Source organism: Anabrus simplex, chromosome 2 (genome assembly GCF_040414725.1).
Source record: "Anabrus simplex isolate iqAnaSimp1 chromosome 2, ASM4041472v1, whole genome shotgun sequence".
In the NCBI taxonomy this organism is placed as follows: Eukaryota; Metazoa; Arthropoda; class Insecta; order Orthoptera; family Tettigoniidae; genus Anabrus; species Anabrus simplex.
The window spans coordinates 424594024-424612035 of NC_090266.1; the positions used below are offsets into that span (position 1 = coordinate 424594024).

At 41.2% G+C, this 18012-nt stretch overlaps 1 protein-coding gene across 1 annotated transcript in view; it reads left to right on the forward strand.

Moving 5' to 3' along the window:
- Positions 1-18012, forward strand: part of LOC136863567 (atrial natriuretic peptide receptor 1) — a 614185-nt gene that overhangs the window by 418652 nt on the left and 177521 nt on the right. Inside the window, exon 10 of the mRNA XM_067139947.2 lies at positions 2633-2717. Coding sequence (XP_066996048.1) covers positions 2633-2717 — 85 coding nt within the window. The remainder of the gene's footprint in view (positions 1-2632; positions 2718-18012) is intronic.

Here is an 18012-nt window from a genome sequence, read left to right on the forward strand (position 1 = left end):
AACTGTCGGATGAAATAACTCCTCATGTCTTCTTCAGACTCAGAGATGACCATCTGAACGATACAACGTGAAACGGGATTCATCTGAGAACAGAACAAGATGTCAGTGTCTTAGCTGCCACTGCAGAGGATCACTAGCAAACTGCAGTCTCCTGCCACGATACCGCCTATCAAGTACAGGTACTTGAGCGGGTAGTGGTGCTCTCGAAACGTGCTTCTGCTTCTTCGGTCACTAACTGGTACTCCAGAAGGCTACTGGATTTCTCGTGCTGTAGTTGGCAGTTTCGGAGAGCTTGTAGACGCACGGAACGATCCTGCCCTGGGGTTGTTTTCCTTTCACGCCCAAATCAGGGTGCCTGGCAACATCCCCGTTCTTCTGGGAACGTTTCAATAGATACCATCCCTTAGCATTCTGGCAATGTATGGCCGCGAGTAGCCTTCTCGAAGCTGTGTTAAGTGCACGAGTGGCTTCATTCGACGACAACTGCTTCCCTCATTGCCTACCTTGGTTCGCATGATCAACCATGACTTGTAAAAGCTTCAATCCACGCGAGTCAACCTTTACACACACTTTCCATTGAGGCACTCATACCTTTCGTCTGACACGGATACCTCCCAAATATTCGAAAGAGGGTGGAGCCATCTGTTATGTAAACAGGACATGTTATTGCCGTAATAGTTGAATCCCCATCCCATTTTGCATTTATACGACGTACTTTCGAACATCTAAGGGCGTGTCCAAATTTCTTTTGTGAGCAGTGTATGTTATAGATGATCAAAGGTTAGAAGCATAAAACCAGATACCTCTTGATGATACAATATTTGAGTTATAACCTTCCAAAGATATTGCATGAACTTGATGTTACTACCCATATATTTATTGTAATGTCAGGTGAAAATATGTTTTGCTATTAGTTTATTAAAATATAGTTTCTTCATTTTTCTCATATCATATGAAGTTTCTATACAATATGGCCATTTTTCACTTTCACATCAGTTTAAAATATACTGTATATACAATAATGAATTACTTTAAGAGGGATTATTAACTGCATTATTTTTTAGAAATACACTGACTGACAGAGCAAATGCAACACCAAGAAGGAGTGGTTCGAAAGGGATGAAAGTTGGGGGAAAAACAGAGACGGCACGGACGAATAATTGATGTTTATTTCAAACCGATATGCAGGTTACACAATGCGCACGGCATCGACTCAGTAGGATGTAGGACCACCGCGAGCGGCGATGCACGCAGAAACACGTCGAGGTACAGAGTGAATAAGAGTGCGGATGGTGTCCTGAGGGATGGTTCTCCATTCTCTGTCAACCATTTGCCACAGTTGGTCGTCCGTACGAGGCTGGGGCAGAGTTTGCAAACGGCGTCCAATGAGATCCCACACGTGTTCGATTGGTGAGAGATCCGGAGAGTACGCTGGCCACGGAAGCATCTGTACACCTCGTAGAGCCTGTTGGGAGATGCGAGCAGTGTGCGGGCGGGCATTATCCTGCTAAAACAGAGCATTGGGCAGCCCCTGAAGGTACGGGAGTGCCACCGGCCGCAGCACATGCTGCACGTAGCGGTGGGCATTTAACGTGCCTTGAATACGCACTAGAGGTGACGTGGAATCATACGCAATAGCGCCCCAAACCATGATGCCGCGTTGTCTAGCGGTAGGGCGCTCCACAGTTACTGCCGGATTTGACCTTTCTCCACGCCGACGCCACACTCGTCTGCGGTGACTATCACTGACAGAACAGAAGCGTGACTCACCGGAGAACACGACGTTCCGCCATTCCCTCATCCAAGTCGCTCTAGCCCGGCGCCATGCCAGGCGTGCACGTCTATGCTGTGGAGTCTTCTGAGCGGACGCCGGGAGTGCAGGCCTCCTTCAACCAATCGACGGGAAATTGTTCTGGTCGATATTGGAACAGCCAGGGTGTCTTGCACATGCTGAAGAATGGCGGTTGACGTGGCGTGCGGGGCTGCCACCGCTTGGCGGCGGATGCGCCGATCCTCGCGTGCTGACGTCACTCGGGCTGCGCCTGGACCCCTCGCACGTGCCACATGTCCCTGCGCCAACCATCTTCACCACAGACGCTGCACCGTGGACACATCCCTATGGGTATCGGCTGCGATTTGACGAAGCGACCAACCTGCCCTTCTCAGCCCGATCACCATACCCCTCGTAAAGTCGTCTGTCTGCTGGAAATGCCTCCGTTGACGGCGGCCTGGCATTCTTAGCTATACACGTGTCCTGTGGCACACGACAACACGTTCTACAATGACTGTCGGCTGAGAAATCACGGTACGAAGTGGGCCATTCGCCAACGCCGTGTCCCATTTATCGTTCGCTACGTGCGCAGCACAGCGACGCATTTCACATCATGAGCATACCTCAGTGACGTCAGTCTACCCTGCAATTGGCATAAAGTTCTGACCACTCCTTCTTGGTGTTGCATTTGCTCTGTCAGTCAGTGTATTTTAAATGTTGCTGTTACTTGTATGGCAATAAGTTTGAAGAATGCTTTTATAATGTAGGATAGTAAATAATGAATGCAATTATTATAGGTTTAAAACTAGAGAACTGCCACCAAAAGTGTTATATTTTTAATGTAATGGTTTGCTTCAGCAGGTTCATATTCTATGGTGCTATATGGATCATTTGCAACCGCTGTCTTCGTAGCTTTTGCCTTGACTCGAGCGTGTATTGCTTATAAGTAAGTATGTTCTCTCCTATATGTCATTACGAATATTTTACCAGAAAAGTATTAACCTTACAGAGCATTTAATTCTACGACAAAAATCCAATACTCCTTAGGCAAAAATGCTAATAATAAACACAAAATATGAAATATTTTCAGTTTATGAAGTGTACATAGAATTCAGTTATTTTTTTATATTCTCTTTTTGATAGTAGAATATTAAGTGCTCTCTAGGCCAGCCTGTAGAAGGCAGCTTTCTTCTGAACTCCCGGTTACAAAGAGTCTTACTTTATGACATTACTAGTTTGTGTTGGTTTACGATAAATGTCATAATTAAGGCTGCCATTATTTATTTTAACTGTTAGATCAAGACAATTATTAGAGAAATTATATACAATTTCTATTTTAAATTTAATATATTGGTCTGAAGTATTAAGGTAGTCGAATATGTTTGAACTGTTTGTGGTTTGTTGATCTATAATTGCAAATGTATCGTACCCAAAAGAACATTCAATTGACGTTGTTGATGATCTTAGTATTTCCAAGGTTGTCGATATATATGTCCCAGCTAAGATCCCTGATACCGGTACAATCATTAGGAGACCACGTTGTTGATAAATGTTTTTATGGAAAGAAAAGTAATTATTGTTTAATACAAATTTTAGTATAATCAGAAATTCATTAATTTCTTGGATGCTTAGACGACTGTGTTTACTTAAAATATTATTTACTAAGTTAACAGTTTCTTTCATCGTTACGTATGAATACACATTAGTGATATCGAATGAATGTAAAGTATGAAAGGGTTGTAATATCAAATTTTTGGAAGTAAAAATCGATCGAATTCTTAATAGGTTTTCTATTAGAAAATGTAGGCCTATAATGCTTATTCAAAAATGCGTGAATAAAGCGTGATAATTTACATGTAGGTTTGTTTTTAAAATTAATAGTTTGCCTTATAGATGTGCTGGTCTTGTGAATCTAGGTGCTGTCCTAGCTGTAGGCAATCTTGTGTTGATAATGTCCAGCTCTGAACGTTCTTGCTCATTCAAGAGGAAAGGAGAAATTTCAAAGTTTTGTGAAGTTTTTATGAATTTTGGCAATAGGTAAGGTAAGGGTTATTCTGCCCGAAGGCAGGCCCGAACCTCCGCAAAGGTGTTCCTGAGCCGGAGTTTACGTGCGGTAGCGTAGCCAGTTCCTTTCCGCTCCTCCATTACCTTACCCCCACCAACATCGCGTGGCAACCCATCCAACTCCTGACCACGCCCACTGTTGCTTAACTTCGGAGATCTCACGGGATCCGGTGTTTCAACACGGCTACGGCCGTTAATTTTGGTAGTGGTATCCTTCTTTAATTTAAAGCGAGTTATTATTATTGAAAAAGGATTCAGATTTTTTGATGTAATCCTCCTTTTCTATTATAACAGTGACATTCCATGTATCAGCTTTTGCAATAATGAGGTTTTGGTCTATAATCTTTTGTTTCAAATTAGACAGTTGGGTATTTGAGATATGGGAGGTAGGTGACGGATTATCCTAATTTAGTTCTGTAGGTTTCCTTACGGCATATCTCATGTCATATTGTCTATCGATCGGAATAAGTGAGATTGCCTCTTCTATTTCTGCTAAGTTAGTAATTTGTTTCTTTTTGGTTAGATGAGGACGACCAATTATTCTTCGTTCTTTGCTCAGTATTGCATGTTCCACTTCGGCGAAGGAAATATTAGAAAGACTTTTGATTGGGGAATGACAAATATGACCGTCCCTTTTATTGGGTCATTTTGTTTTACTTTTGGAAAATATATTTTGGTTGGTTGAGTTAAGGTTGACTATGTTTTTGTTATTTATCATTATGAAGTTTATTCTATTGTTAATATAAAGTTGAAATGGGTCCCACTCCAATGGAGCCATGAGGCGAGAGACAAATTATTGACGAGGAAAGAGATTAGCAATTTTATGACTTTTACAATTTTTGAGATTTTAATTTTAGAGTTGAGTTGAGATACGCATTAGCCATTCTTGATGCCTGGTTGGCATTAACATTGCAAGTAATGACATTCATAATTTCAAGTTCCGTATTGACTATAATATTTAAAACAAAGTGTATAAGTTTTACCTATTCAATATCATACATAATGCAATAATCTATTCGAGTATTTAGTTAACATTCACATTATCAACCATGACTTGTAAACACTCCACTCCACGCGGGTGAACCTTCGCATACACTTTCCATTGAGGCACTCATACCTTTCATCTGACACGCATACAGGCATACTGGCACTTAAAACTCCTTATCAATCCGTCACATCGGCGTCTTCGAAAACCGTAAAAGTGGTTAGTGGGACGTAAAGCCAATAACATTATTCGAGAACTAACTTATAACCCAATAAGCACAAAATAAATGTATAACACAAGTAGATCAAACAAGGCAACAAACTTGGTCCGGGATTCAAATCCAAATTGAACAAACAACAACAAATATTTCGCTGGGCAGAACCCACATTTGAACTGGATGACATAATAATAACAAATCATAAACACACATACAAAACTTAATTGGCTGGAAAGGAAAACAAATACGGCTGTACCCCAGGGAAAACTATGTGTGACGAGATCCCGAATCGCCTTGTGGACTTGAGCTGACAACCTCCTGATTTTCAACAAATGGGTATCTGAAATCCCTACTTAATTTATTTTACAGGGAGAGAAGAACTTCTTATCAATTTGACGTTCATTAATTGGTTAAATTCCATTACGGTGAACCACGCATAAACATTTGGAATATCTGAAATGTTTTCTTTCTGGAAAGAAATATCGTAATATTTAGTGGCCGGCGAGCTTATTTCCTCCCCTTAATCTTCCAGCAGCTAAGGGATCCAAGTCTCCCCCGTCTAAATCAGCTGTGGCTTGACAGCTTGACACGCCTTTCAAGGCCTAGTCTACAGATTTTCACATTCTTTCAATATTTAAAAGCCCTTTTAACTCAACTCTCTAGCGAGACAATATTTATAAAGCTAGCTCTTCTCTCCTGTCTTTTTTTGTTTTGCTATTTGCTTTACGTCGCACCGACGCAGATAGGTCTTATGGCGACGATGGGATAGGAAATGCCTACGAAGTGGAAGGAAGCGGCCGTGGATTTAATTAAGGTACAGCCCCGGCATTTGCCTGGTGTGAAAATGGAAAACCACGGAAAACCATCTTCAGGGCTGCCAATAGTGGGGCTCGAACCCACTATCTCCCGATTACTGGATACTGGCCGCACTTAAGCGACTGCAGCTATCGAGCTCGGTCTCTCTCTCTCTCTCTCTCTCTCTCTCTCTCTCTCTCTCTCTCCTGTCTGAAGCACTCTCAAACTTAAGTACGATTTTTTTTTTTTTTTTACAAATTCTGCTCCTTGCAGCTCCAGGAACTAAGAGCTGAGTACAAGGAAACTGTCAAACTATTACAAGATCAGCTTCACGCTAAGGACAGGGAACTTGTGAAAATCAAACGTGACTTTAAAAAGAAGCAAGATGAACTGGAGCAATACCAGCGACGGCAAAGTATCCGTATTTTCGGCATTCCAGAAAAGGAAGAGGAAGATCCCGATGTCATCGTAATAAGCATCGCAAGAGATCTTGGTGTCGACCTTGACATTCAGGACATTGACAGGAGCCATCGCATTGGAAGACGACTGCGCGCGAAGCCACGACCTCTAAAAGTGAAATTCGTTTCCTACCGTAAGCGGAGTGAAATCTTCCACAAGAAAAGAGGGAACGGTGGTCTCAATAAGAGAGGATCTGACTGCAACAAGGCTCGCAGTCCTTAAGGAGGCAATTTCGAGGTTTGGTGTACGCCAGGTATGGAGCATTGATGGAATAATTAATATAAAAATAGGATCAATTAAGTTTAAAGTGTGCACTATGGAACAGTTAAATAAACTGAAGTGATATGCGGGAGAAAGGGTCACAACATTTTTTTGTAAATTTCTATTATAGTTTAATTTTAGAGTTATCCTTGTAGTATATAATAGTTTTAACTTTAACTCTCTATTAGAATGTAATTAGTAATGTAGTTTTCTTTGCCTGCCGTGGTGGAAGATTGGTGTTAGTAGCAGTAGACTGAGTTCATTGCCTTATTTTTGTCTTATTTATTTCCACTTACATAAATGCCACGTTGCCATTATCGTATTGATCGCTGTAAATTGTTATTTCCATTCCCATTATTGTCATAATCATCTAGAATATAACTGAGAACAACCTAAGTTACAGTCCCCCTGATAACGAACTTCAGACAAACGAACAGACTCTCCTCTTCTTTGCAAACAGTCCTCAAAACCTTTCACTTACTCCACACTCCCCCCATGTCGCTGGAACCAGCTGTGCAGGCAACACACAACTATTGTCATCTGAGCTTTCTTGTCATTCCCAGTCGACAAGGGACATTATTAACGACCAGTTGTCTCAATAGAGTAATGCTTTAAAGATTTGCCATATAAAGGATCAAAGCCACCTTGCGGAAGCGCGAATACACGAAATAAAAGCCCTATTTATGCCTCCCAGTTTCCACGCAATATTAATTTCTGAATCTTGGTTAAAACCACACCACGCAATAGAAAGACTGCAGCTGGCGGGTTATACACCGCTTAGATCCGACAGATTAAATAAGCCCTCCGGGGGTACCGCCGCATATGTTACGACCAGCGTACGCCCTAAAATAATATATAGATCTCCAGATCCGTACGAGCGAAAACCTGAATTCATGTTCCTGGAAATAACTGTGAGTGAAGTAAACTGTCTTCTGGGTGTAGTATATAAGCCACCGAATGCGGGTATTTTATGCGATCTAGAGACTCAAATACAATATTTAATCACTGATTACTCAAATATAATTATAATGGGCGACTTCAACATAAACCTTCTTGAACTTAACTCTCCTCAGACAACCCAACTTATTTTAAAGCTTGCAATTTAACGTTTCTCCCTCTCAATGCTACACATCACACAGACACATCACACACCTTAATTGATCTCATTGCCACTAACCAACTTGAATTAGTTCTTCATCACGGTCAAATTAGTGTCCCAGGTACATCGCGACATGATGCCATATTTGTGCCCTATTTTAGTAAAAGTTCCAAGTTCAAAACGAAAATAATTTCATATAGAGATCTACGAAGAATTGATAAGAAAAAACTTCTACAAGACGCAGTTGCAGTGCCATTACATGACATATTTAAACTTAAAGACATAAACGACAAAGCGACTCTCTTCAGTCTGACTGAACTGTACGATAGACATGCCCCTGAAAAGAAGGCTCGAATTACCCTCTCAGATGAGATTAGAGCACTAATGGCTGAACGCGATGCTGCTTATAGACGAGTTAGAAAACATTACACTCCTGACGATTTAGTAAACTATAAGAGACCGAGAAACGCTACGACCCAACAGATTAGAAACGCGAAACGACGACACGCTCACAGTTTAATTCAACCAAATGTTCCAACAGCTGTGTTGTGGAAATCCATAAAGATCTTTGGAATTACTAAAGGACGAGACGACGAAATAAATATACACTTGGAAAAACTGGACGATTATTTTTCATCTAACTGCACATTAAATGCAGCCCTGGAACAGGAAGTTCTAGACGGGAATTATGCAAAGACGCGAACAGATAGAGAAAACTTCTACTTCCGTCCAGCAACTCACTCACAAGTCAGGTTTGATATAAATCGGATAACATCAACGGCAAAAGGAAATGACAGTATAGGAATAGAGATGGTAACAATTATTCTGGATATGATATTACCTACACTAATTAACATATTAAACTCTCCACTTGTAGACAGCACATGTCCCGAAATGGAAAGCGGGCATTATACGTCCTCTAAAAAAGTAGCTTCCCCTTCTGAACCATCTGACTACAGAGCCATCTGCATACTTTCTGCTTTATCCAAAGCGCAAGAGTACATCGCTCATAGACAAATAACAGACTACATGACGACTCACAACTTACTTGACCCACTACATCTGGTTTTCGTCAAGCACACAGTACTACAACGGCATTATTGAAGGTCACACAGAAGACGTCCGAGAAGCTATGGACAACAAGGAAGTGACAGTCTTAATACTCCTAGACTTGACAAAAGCTTTTGACTCTGTTGATATTGTCATTTTGCTCTCGAAATTGTATTTCTTCATTTCTCGGAGAGTGCCCTCCTTTGGTTGCATTCCTACCTGCATGGCCGTCGGAAGTATGTTACAGATAGGATAAATAAATCAACTTGGCGGTCTGTGCAGTGTGGTGTGCCCCAAGTGTCGGTGTTAGGACCCCTTCTTTTTTCTATTTACATTGATGATGTCTCCCAAAAACTAATGCACTGCAAATACCATATTTACGCTGATGATGTACAAATGTACCTTCATACATCTCCAGATCTCATATTTTCGACCATAGACAAAATCAGCCAGGATCTAACATGGTTTTCTTCTTGGTCTTTGAGATATGGTCTTAGGTTAAACCCAGCAAGAACGCAAGCCATCATCCTTCGATACTCGAAACTACTTACGAAGGTCAATCGACCAGAGATTCCGTCTATAGGGTTGTGTAACGCTAACATACCATTCATGTCATGAGTAAAAGTTCTAGGCGTTACTTTCGATGATGACATGTCATGGAAAACGCATATTACGAACATCACCCAGAAAACATTCTCTGCATTGCACATGCTGCGCGGGTATAAAAGTTTATTTCCTAAAAAACTCAAAAAATGCTGGTAGAAGCTCTGGTTTTCTCTCATTTTGACAGTTGTGATGCGATTTATAGAGACGCTCGGGGAAAGTTATTGAGCAGATTAAAACGTGGTCAAAATGCATGTGTGAGATAGGTCTGTAACCTACGGTACTATGACCATGCAACTCCTTCATATAACCACCTATCTTGGCCCCGACTAGAAATCCGTCACACTGTGCATACCCTATGCCGTCTCCATAAAAATCCTTCATTCCTCACAGCCATTTTACCTTATTTCATATTTCAAATACCTATCCCCTTATCACAGTCTTAACACCAGATCTGCTAACAATTCCATCCTTGGTTTACCTACCCATAGAACTGCCACCTACGATAAATCATTCACAGTAATTGCCTGCCGTGAGTGGAACCTCCTACCCGAATGTATTAGGGGGTTGATCGCTATTCGCACTTTCAAGGAAGCACTTTGGAGACTTTTTATGCACCAGTAAGGATCACTGTAAACTTGATGCCGCTACTCACAACCATTATATTGTTATGGATGTCCTGGTAGTGGAGAGGTCTAAAAGTCTTACCCGATTTGTTTTTCAAATCAAATATTATGAACTACCTCTTTTTTAATGTAGGATATTAGTTTTAGAATTTATCCTTTTATCATATCTGATTTATTTCATCATAATTAAATTTATTTCATCTTAATGTAATCTTACCATTCCTGTATTATTATTAATTTAATTTGTATTAAATCTAATTATTGTAAGTAATATATTGTAATACAAGGTATGTGTATATTTCAGTGCCTGGTTAGATGGAAGAGAAGGCCTTCAGGCCTTAATCTTGTGACGTACCCACTCGGCCCACAGATGTTTGACAAAATATAACGTGGCGGGTCACTTTAATATTAAAATAAATAAATGATATCTCATTATTTCTCCATAAACAATATCCCATGGGCGCCAGCCTTCCAGCTTATGGCTTGAAAACGAAAAGTTGATAATTCTTCTTCTTTGTCGTTTAGGCCTACTGAGGACCACGGGGCTCGTATCTACTCTTGGGTAAAGTTGTTGCTTTCTTCTTCTTCCAATACTCCTTCATTTGCTGACTATGAGCCAGCTTTCTCTCCTCGGTCCACTTAGTTCCTGTAGTCTTCTTACTTGTAAGGGACGTTGGAAAAACTCCGTGTCGGATGGCTTGACGGAACAGTAGTCGGTCATGAGTTTGTCCCAGTGGGATATCTAGTTGTTCCATATCTGTCTTAACTGACGTGATCCATTTGTTCTTAGAAGCCTTGCCTCTTCCTGTTACTGTGAATATCCTGTTGGTGAGTCTTTTGGAATCCAGACGGGCCAAGTGTCCATAAAAGGTCAGGCGCCTTTTCCTTATAGACGTGACGATGTCCTCCTGGTGTTCATACAGTTCATCATTATGGCGGATTCTGTAAGTGCCTCCTTCCTCTCTGATTGGTCCTAATATCCTCCTCAGGATCTTCCTCTCTTTTAACTCCAGCTTTCTGAGTGGGCCCTTCCTAGCCATTACAAGGCACTCAGAAGCATACAGAGCAGATGGTTTGACTACCGAGTTGTAGTGTCTGAGTTTGAGGTTCTTGGAGAGGCACTTAGATGAATAGATACTACGACACGAGTGATAAGCCCTTTCAAACTTGGTACATCTGGCATCTATGGCTGGGTTCTCGCTCTGATTCGCAGAGATCCATTCTCCCAAGTACTTAACTGCAGGTACTTTTCGTATGGTAGCGTCTGTGAGAGGAATTGCAGAAGGGGACTCCTTGATATTGGTCATAAATTCAGTCTTCTGGATGCTGATTTTCAGACCAGTCTTAACCGCTACAGAATAAAGATTCTGTAAGTTGTAGGTAGCCTCCTCTATATTGTTTGCCAGTAGAATGAGGTCATCGGTAAAGGCTAGGCACGGGACAATGAGGTTGTCGCTGTTGTACCCAAGCTTCAGTCCAGCTCTCCATTCTCTAATGATCTTTCCAGGACAGAGTTGAAGAGAATGCAGGAGAGACCATCACCCTGTCTAACTCCTGTTCTGATTGGAAACCTTTCAGATAGTTCACCTCTGAACCTGACCTTGGACGTCGTGTTCCTCAGAGTGGCTTGAACCAATCGTAGGGTCTTCCCATCCAGACCAAGTTCCCATAGTATGGAGAAAAGGGTGTCTCTGTCCACAGAGTAATAAGCTTTCTGAAAATCTACTAGGACCACCATCCAGGGATGTCCACATCGGCTTTTGTAATTGAGAACTGTCTTAAGATTGTGTATCTGTTCTGGACAAGATCTAGTCTTACGGAAACCAGCTTGGTATTCACCTAACTGTGAGTCTAGCTGTGTGGTGACTCTATTGAGCAGGGCTACAGAGAGGATCTTGTAGGTACTTTGTAACAAGGAAATACCTCTATAATTGTTGAGGTCTGTCTTACTTCCCTTCTTGTGGAGGGGATGAATCACGGCGGACGTCCATCCTTCGGGTAGGGACTCTGTTGTCCATATGTCCTTTATGATTTGATGGATGCTCTGCAAAGACTGGTCATCTGCATGTTTCCACATCTCGGCAACTATGCCGTCTTCACCTGAAGCCTTGTTGTTCTTGAGAACAGCGATAATGTCCTTTATTTCTTCTCTCGTAGGTGGTTGAGAATCAGGGTTCCTGTGTGAAGGCTCATGGAAAATAAGCTTTTCTTTAGTTTCCTCTGCGTTTAGTAGCTTCTGGAAATAATCTGCAAGTGTTTTGGTGCAGTCTTTATTGTTCAGTTGAAGTTTTCCATCTGGCCCGTGGAGGATGAGGGTAGGAGCTGTGTACTGGGTCGTTTGCTTCTTAAGTCCTTTGTACAGGTCTCTTGAGTTGTTCCTCTGAAAATTATTTTCAGCCTGTTGCATTAGGCTCCTGAGGTAATTTCTCTTGGCACTGCGGATGGTGTTAGCTGTAGCTTTTCTTTGCATGAGGAAGGCTTCATAATTGGCTTCAATTTTATGTTGGTTCCACCTATTTCAGGCTTTACGCCTTTCTTCTATAACCTCATCACACTTTGAACTCCACCATGGGTGTTTGCCTTTGGTTGATGATGCAGGGATAGTTTCTTGAGCGGCATCCAGCAAGGCCTTTTGTAAGGCAGGCCATCCTTCTTTCTCTGTATTCTTCCTGAGGGTATCCTGAAAATCACAATCCTCATCACGCAGTCGCAGAGTGTTCAACCTGGGTATCTTATGACTACTTTGGAGAGTTGGTGTTTTTCTAAAGGGTTGCATATTGATCTTGACAAGTGAAAGGTAGTGATCAGAATCTATGTTGGCTCCTCGCAATACCTTGACGTTCTGTATGTTCGTATGATGTTGCCGTGCTATAGCAACATGGTCTAACTGGAATTCACCAACCATAGGATTTGGACTCCTCCAGGTTTTGGCCTTTCTAGGTAGACGTTTGAAGGCTGTTGATTTCAGGACTAAGTTGTACTTGTCACAGAGTTCAATGAGACGTTCTCCATTTCTGTTTGTTCTCTTATGGGCTGGATAATGGCCTACTATCTTCCAGTACTTCCACTCCTTACCGACTTGTGCATTGAAGTCTCCCATGAGTATGATGGAATGGTGGGAAGGGATCTTATCTAGAGTTTCTTCTAAGGTGGCCCAGCATTGTTCTACATTTTCCAGGTATGAACGGTTTGTGTCATTCGTGGGTGAGTGGAAATTTATGATTGTGTATGCTCTATTACGAGACCTGAAGGATAACGAGGTCCTTCCGTTAGGTGAAGTGAAATCTAAAATATGGTCAACCATCTTGTGGTGTACTGCAAACCCAGTACCAAATTGTGGAAGTGTCTTGATAACTCTTTCACCAGGTTTTCCCTTGTAGATTCTGTACACTCCGGACTCTATTGTATCCTCGTCGGTAAACCGAGTCTCTTGTAGCGCTGCTATCATAACCTTGTACTTTTCCAGCACGTCAAGCGTTTGTCTGAGCTTACCTACCTTCAGTAGGGAATTAATATTTATTGTAGCAAAGTACTCGATGTTTCTCTTTGGTTGTCGTTTAGCAGAATTAGATAGAAGTGGGAAGCATGAAGGTGCAGGTTCCCCAGAATCCGATGACCTGCTTGCCCCAGACTGTGTGGGGGTGGATTGTTTACCACCTGGGGTACATTTCTGAATATTCTTTGTCTCCATGTTTCGAGTATTACGAGAGTCGTAATGGTGGTTACCTAAAAGGTAACGGGTTTTTAACTATCAAGGTTGTAAGCCTTGAAGCCACCAGCACTGATCGGCTCACCGGCCCAGTTTCCCGCTGGGATTGGTTACCCAACCTTCCACTGGGTTGCTCGGTTTAACAGGGACACCTCTTGTAGGTTACATGCTGGAGTTGGAGTGAAAGAGGCTAAGTTGGGTTCTCTTGCTGAACCCAATATGTTATAGTTGCAGATGACAAGCAACGACGCGTTTCACTCCAATTTGCCCAGAGCCATGTGGTGACAAAAGCCACATGGACTCCTCCCAGGTTAATTCCTGGGACCGAAAGTTGATAATTAATAATAATAATAATAATAATAATAATAATAATAATAATAATAATAATAATACGTAATGAGACTCAAAAACTCCCAGGGGTAGGGTGATGTAACACAGATCATTAAGTACACTAACTTGGAATTTAAGGATCATTAATAATAATTTCAGAACATACAAATTAAAACAGCTATTTATTAGGATGAGAAACGTGACGTAACGGCGTAATAACGAAATCTGAACTTACGGAAGCAAAAGAAAAATTGAATGAAATTAACTCTAAGAAAATGAACTGTTGCGCGAAGACTTGCAGTAACTTATGCCATAAGCTCACCAAATGTAGACTCTGTTGTCTTGAAGCTGATGATGGGTGGATCTCTCGTACCGGCTGCCTCATCTGTTATTGGATTCCAGTCCTACTTATGCTTTTTCCTGCCTTTAACACTTCCTTCTTTACTTCTTACATAAAGACGTAATGAGCCCTAATTTTAAATGCAAAACCACCATGAGTTATCTTCATGGAGAGAATACACTTGTATTCTTCCGTATTACGGAACAGTAGTGTAGCTAAATTCATAATAAAAGCTCTCCTTCCCTATACTAGTCAAAACCGGTCTCCCGTTGAGTACCTCTCGTCATTGTGATAACAAGTCCCAATGAGAGTAACTTTTGAGTAGTATCCTACGGTACTACTCAGATGCGAAGTGAACTAAGTTAAAATCTTCTCCGATGTGCAGACGTAGAATCGTAGTAAGAGTGTCTTCGAAGAGTGAGAATCAGAATGTCCTCTCCAGATCTTGTCTTCGAAGTATATCCGTTCAAAAGTCTCTTTCCATCAGCCATATCACATGGTCCAGTAAAATTCGAGGTCTCATCCCTTCTCCTATGTATTGCTGTGAATCCATCACGTTGCTTCATTACGTTCATTCACATAGGCTGAACTTTCCCGCTGAAATAAAGCGTCAGGTAGCGAAGTTCGAAAAGTGGGCATTTATAATGTATCAACTGTCTCTTCATGAGGTAGAGAGGGTGAGGTCTCTCGTAACCTAGATGACGTACTTTTCCTGGAAATGGGCTGAAATTAGCCTGCTGACTCTGGTCGCCTCACAACAGCTATTGGAAAATTTACTGCAAGTTATATGAATGATGTTGAAATACTTTACCCAATAATTCGTTCGTTCAGAATACGTTATAGCCGCGATACAAAGAAATGAAATTATGATTGAAATGGATGATAAAAACCATATATATATACATATTAATTTAAACTTGGCCTATCAATGATTAAATATATACATCTTATCAATTAATTATATAGTTCAATAATTGAAAACATGCAGTGATGTCCCAAACATCACAATCTTGCCAGGTAAAATAAAACATTACTACTACTACTTCCTATAAATGAAGAATATCTCTGTTGGTGGCATATTTTTAAATCAATAAATCAATAAATAAATAAATAAATAAATAAATAAATAAATAAATAAATATAAAAAATAAATAAAAATAAATAAAAATAAATAAAAATAAAAAATATCACTTCCAGTATACTTATTTCTCGTACTTCTCTGTAATTCATGGCATTATTCCGTACTCCGCATTACATTTTAATGGTAATTCCTCTAGAACTATCACACATTATTATATATTTGTCGAGGCATTATTTCTTAGAACCGCTCGGTCCACTAAGTTTCCTCTCTCGATTTTCCGGTTCCCATCTTATGGAACGCATATATAAAAACACATAAAATTCACCAAACCTCTAAAACATTTCGTCCTGGTTAGTATTGGTTTACTTATAATATCTTGACAGGGATAACAAAAATATCGTCCTCTCATCACAAAATTCTAGCTAATAGGAGGACTGGGTATTCGAGTCCTGACGTTCACACATTTCAGAGTACTTGTACAGCCAACTATACAAGACTACGTGCATGCACACATTATTTAAGAAAGAGTATCAATCAATCAATCAATCAATCAATCAATCAATCAATCAATCAATCAATCAATCAATCAATCAATCAATCAATCAATCACTACTGATCTGCATTTAGGGCAGTCGCCCAGGTGGCAGATTCCCTATCTGTTGTTTTCGTAGCCTTTTCTCAAATGATCGCAAAGAAATTGGAAAATTATTGAACATTTCCCTTGGTAAGGTATTCCAATCTCTAATTCCACTTCCTATAAACGAATATTTGCCCTAATTTGTCCTCTCGAATTCCAACTTTATCTTCATATTGTGATGTTTCCTACTTTTAAAGACACCACTCGAACTTATTCGTCTATGATGTCCTCCCACGCCATCTCTCCACTGACAGCTCGGAACATACCACTTAATGTCCGACTCGTTGGCTGAGCGGTCAGCGTACTGGCCTTCGGTTCAGAGGGTCCCGGGTTCGATTCCCGGCAGGGTCGGGGATTTTAACCTTAATTGGTTAATTCCATTGGCACGGGGGCTGGGTGTATGTGTTGTCTTCAGCATCATTTCATCCTCATCACGACGGGCAGGTCGCCTACGGGACTCAAATAGAAAGACCTGCATCTGGCGAGCCGAACCCGTACTGGGATATCCCGGCACTAAAAGCCATACGACATTTCATTTCATACCACTTAATCGAGTAGCTCGTCTCCTTTCTCCCAATTCTTCCCAGCCCAAATTTTACAACATTTTTTTAACGCTACTCTTTTGTCGAAAATCACCTAGAACAAATCGAGCTGCTTTTCTTTGGATTCTTTCCAGTTCTTGAATCAAGTAATCCTTGTGAGGGTCCCATACACTGGAACCATACTCTAGTTGGGGTCTTACCAGAGACTTATATGCCCTCTCCTTAACATCCTTACTACAATCCCTAAATACCCTCATAACCATGTGCAGAGATCTGTACCCTTTATTTACAGTCATATTTATGTGATTACCACAATGAAGATCTTTCCTTATATTAACACCTAGATACTTACAGTGACCCCCATAAGGAACTTTCACCCCATCAAAGCAGTAATTAAAAGTGAGAGGACTTTTCCTATTTGTGAAACTCACAACCTGACTTTTAACCCCGTTTATCACCATACCATTGCCTGCTGTCCATCTCACAACATTATTGAGGTCATTTTTCAGTTGCTCACAATATTGTAACTTATTTATTACTCTGTACGAAATAACATCATCTGCAAACAGCCTTATCTCTGATTCCACTTCCCTCCTATACCTAAATTCTACACGTCTAATTTTGTGCGTTATCGAAGACACTACTTTTCATGCATTAATATTTAAATAACTCACCCATAAAAATCTCTAGCGAGACATTATTTACAAAGCTAGCTCGTCTCTCCTGCTTGAAGCACACTCAAACATTAGTACGTTTCAACTAACTGTTCCCTTTCCAAACCAAACCCAATGGTGCAACAGCCCCGAAAGACCATGGCCTACCAAGCGACCGCTGCTCATTCCGAAGGTTTGCAGTTTACGAGGTGTCGTGTGGTCAGCACGACGGATCCTCTCGGCCGTTATTCCTGGCTTTCTAGACAGGGGACGCTATCTCACCGTCAGATAGCTCCTCAATTTTAATCGCGTAGGCGGAGTGGACCTTGAAACAGCCCTCAGATGCAGGTAAAAATCCCTGACCTGGCCGGAAATCGAACCCGGGGCCTCCAGGTAAGAGGCAGGCACGCTACCCCTACACCGCGGGGCCGTCACTGTTCTCTTTCTTTAAACACATTAATTTTCCCAAATGGACTTATTGAAGGCTTAATAAAAACACACTATAACCGAGTTCCCAAGTAAATTATTTCTACTAAAAGATACCAAACTTTAACGCACACAATATTGCTTCCTTACCCTAACTGAGCCGGGATCTGGCTAAGGTTAAATCTGCATTACAATATTTACATAATAGCCTACAACAGAAAAGAACTCCGCATCCACTAATTACTTATTAAGGCGTACTGTTCGTGCTGGTATGCCGGACTTCATTCGAGACTTCGGGAGGCTCCCGTGGTGGTTTACACCTCCATAAAGGCTGCGCTGGTCGCTGTATTGAAGATCCTGGGTT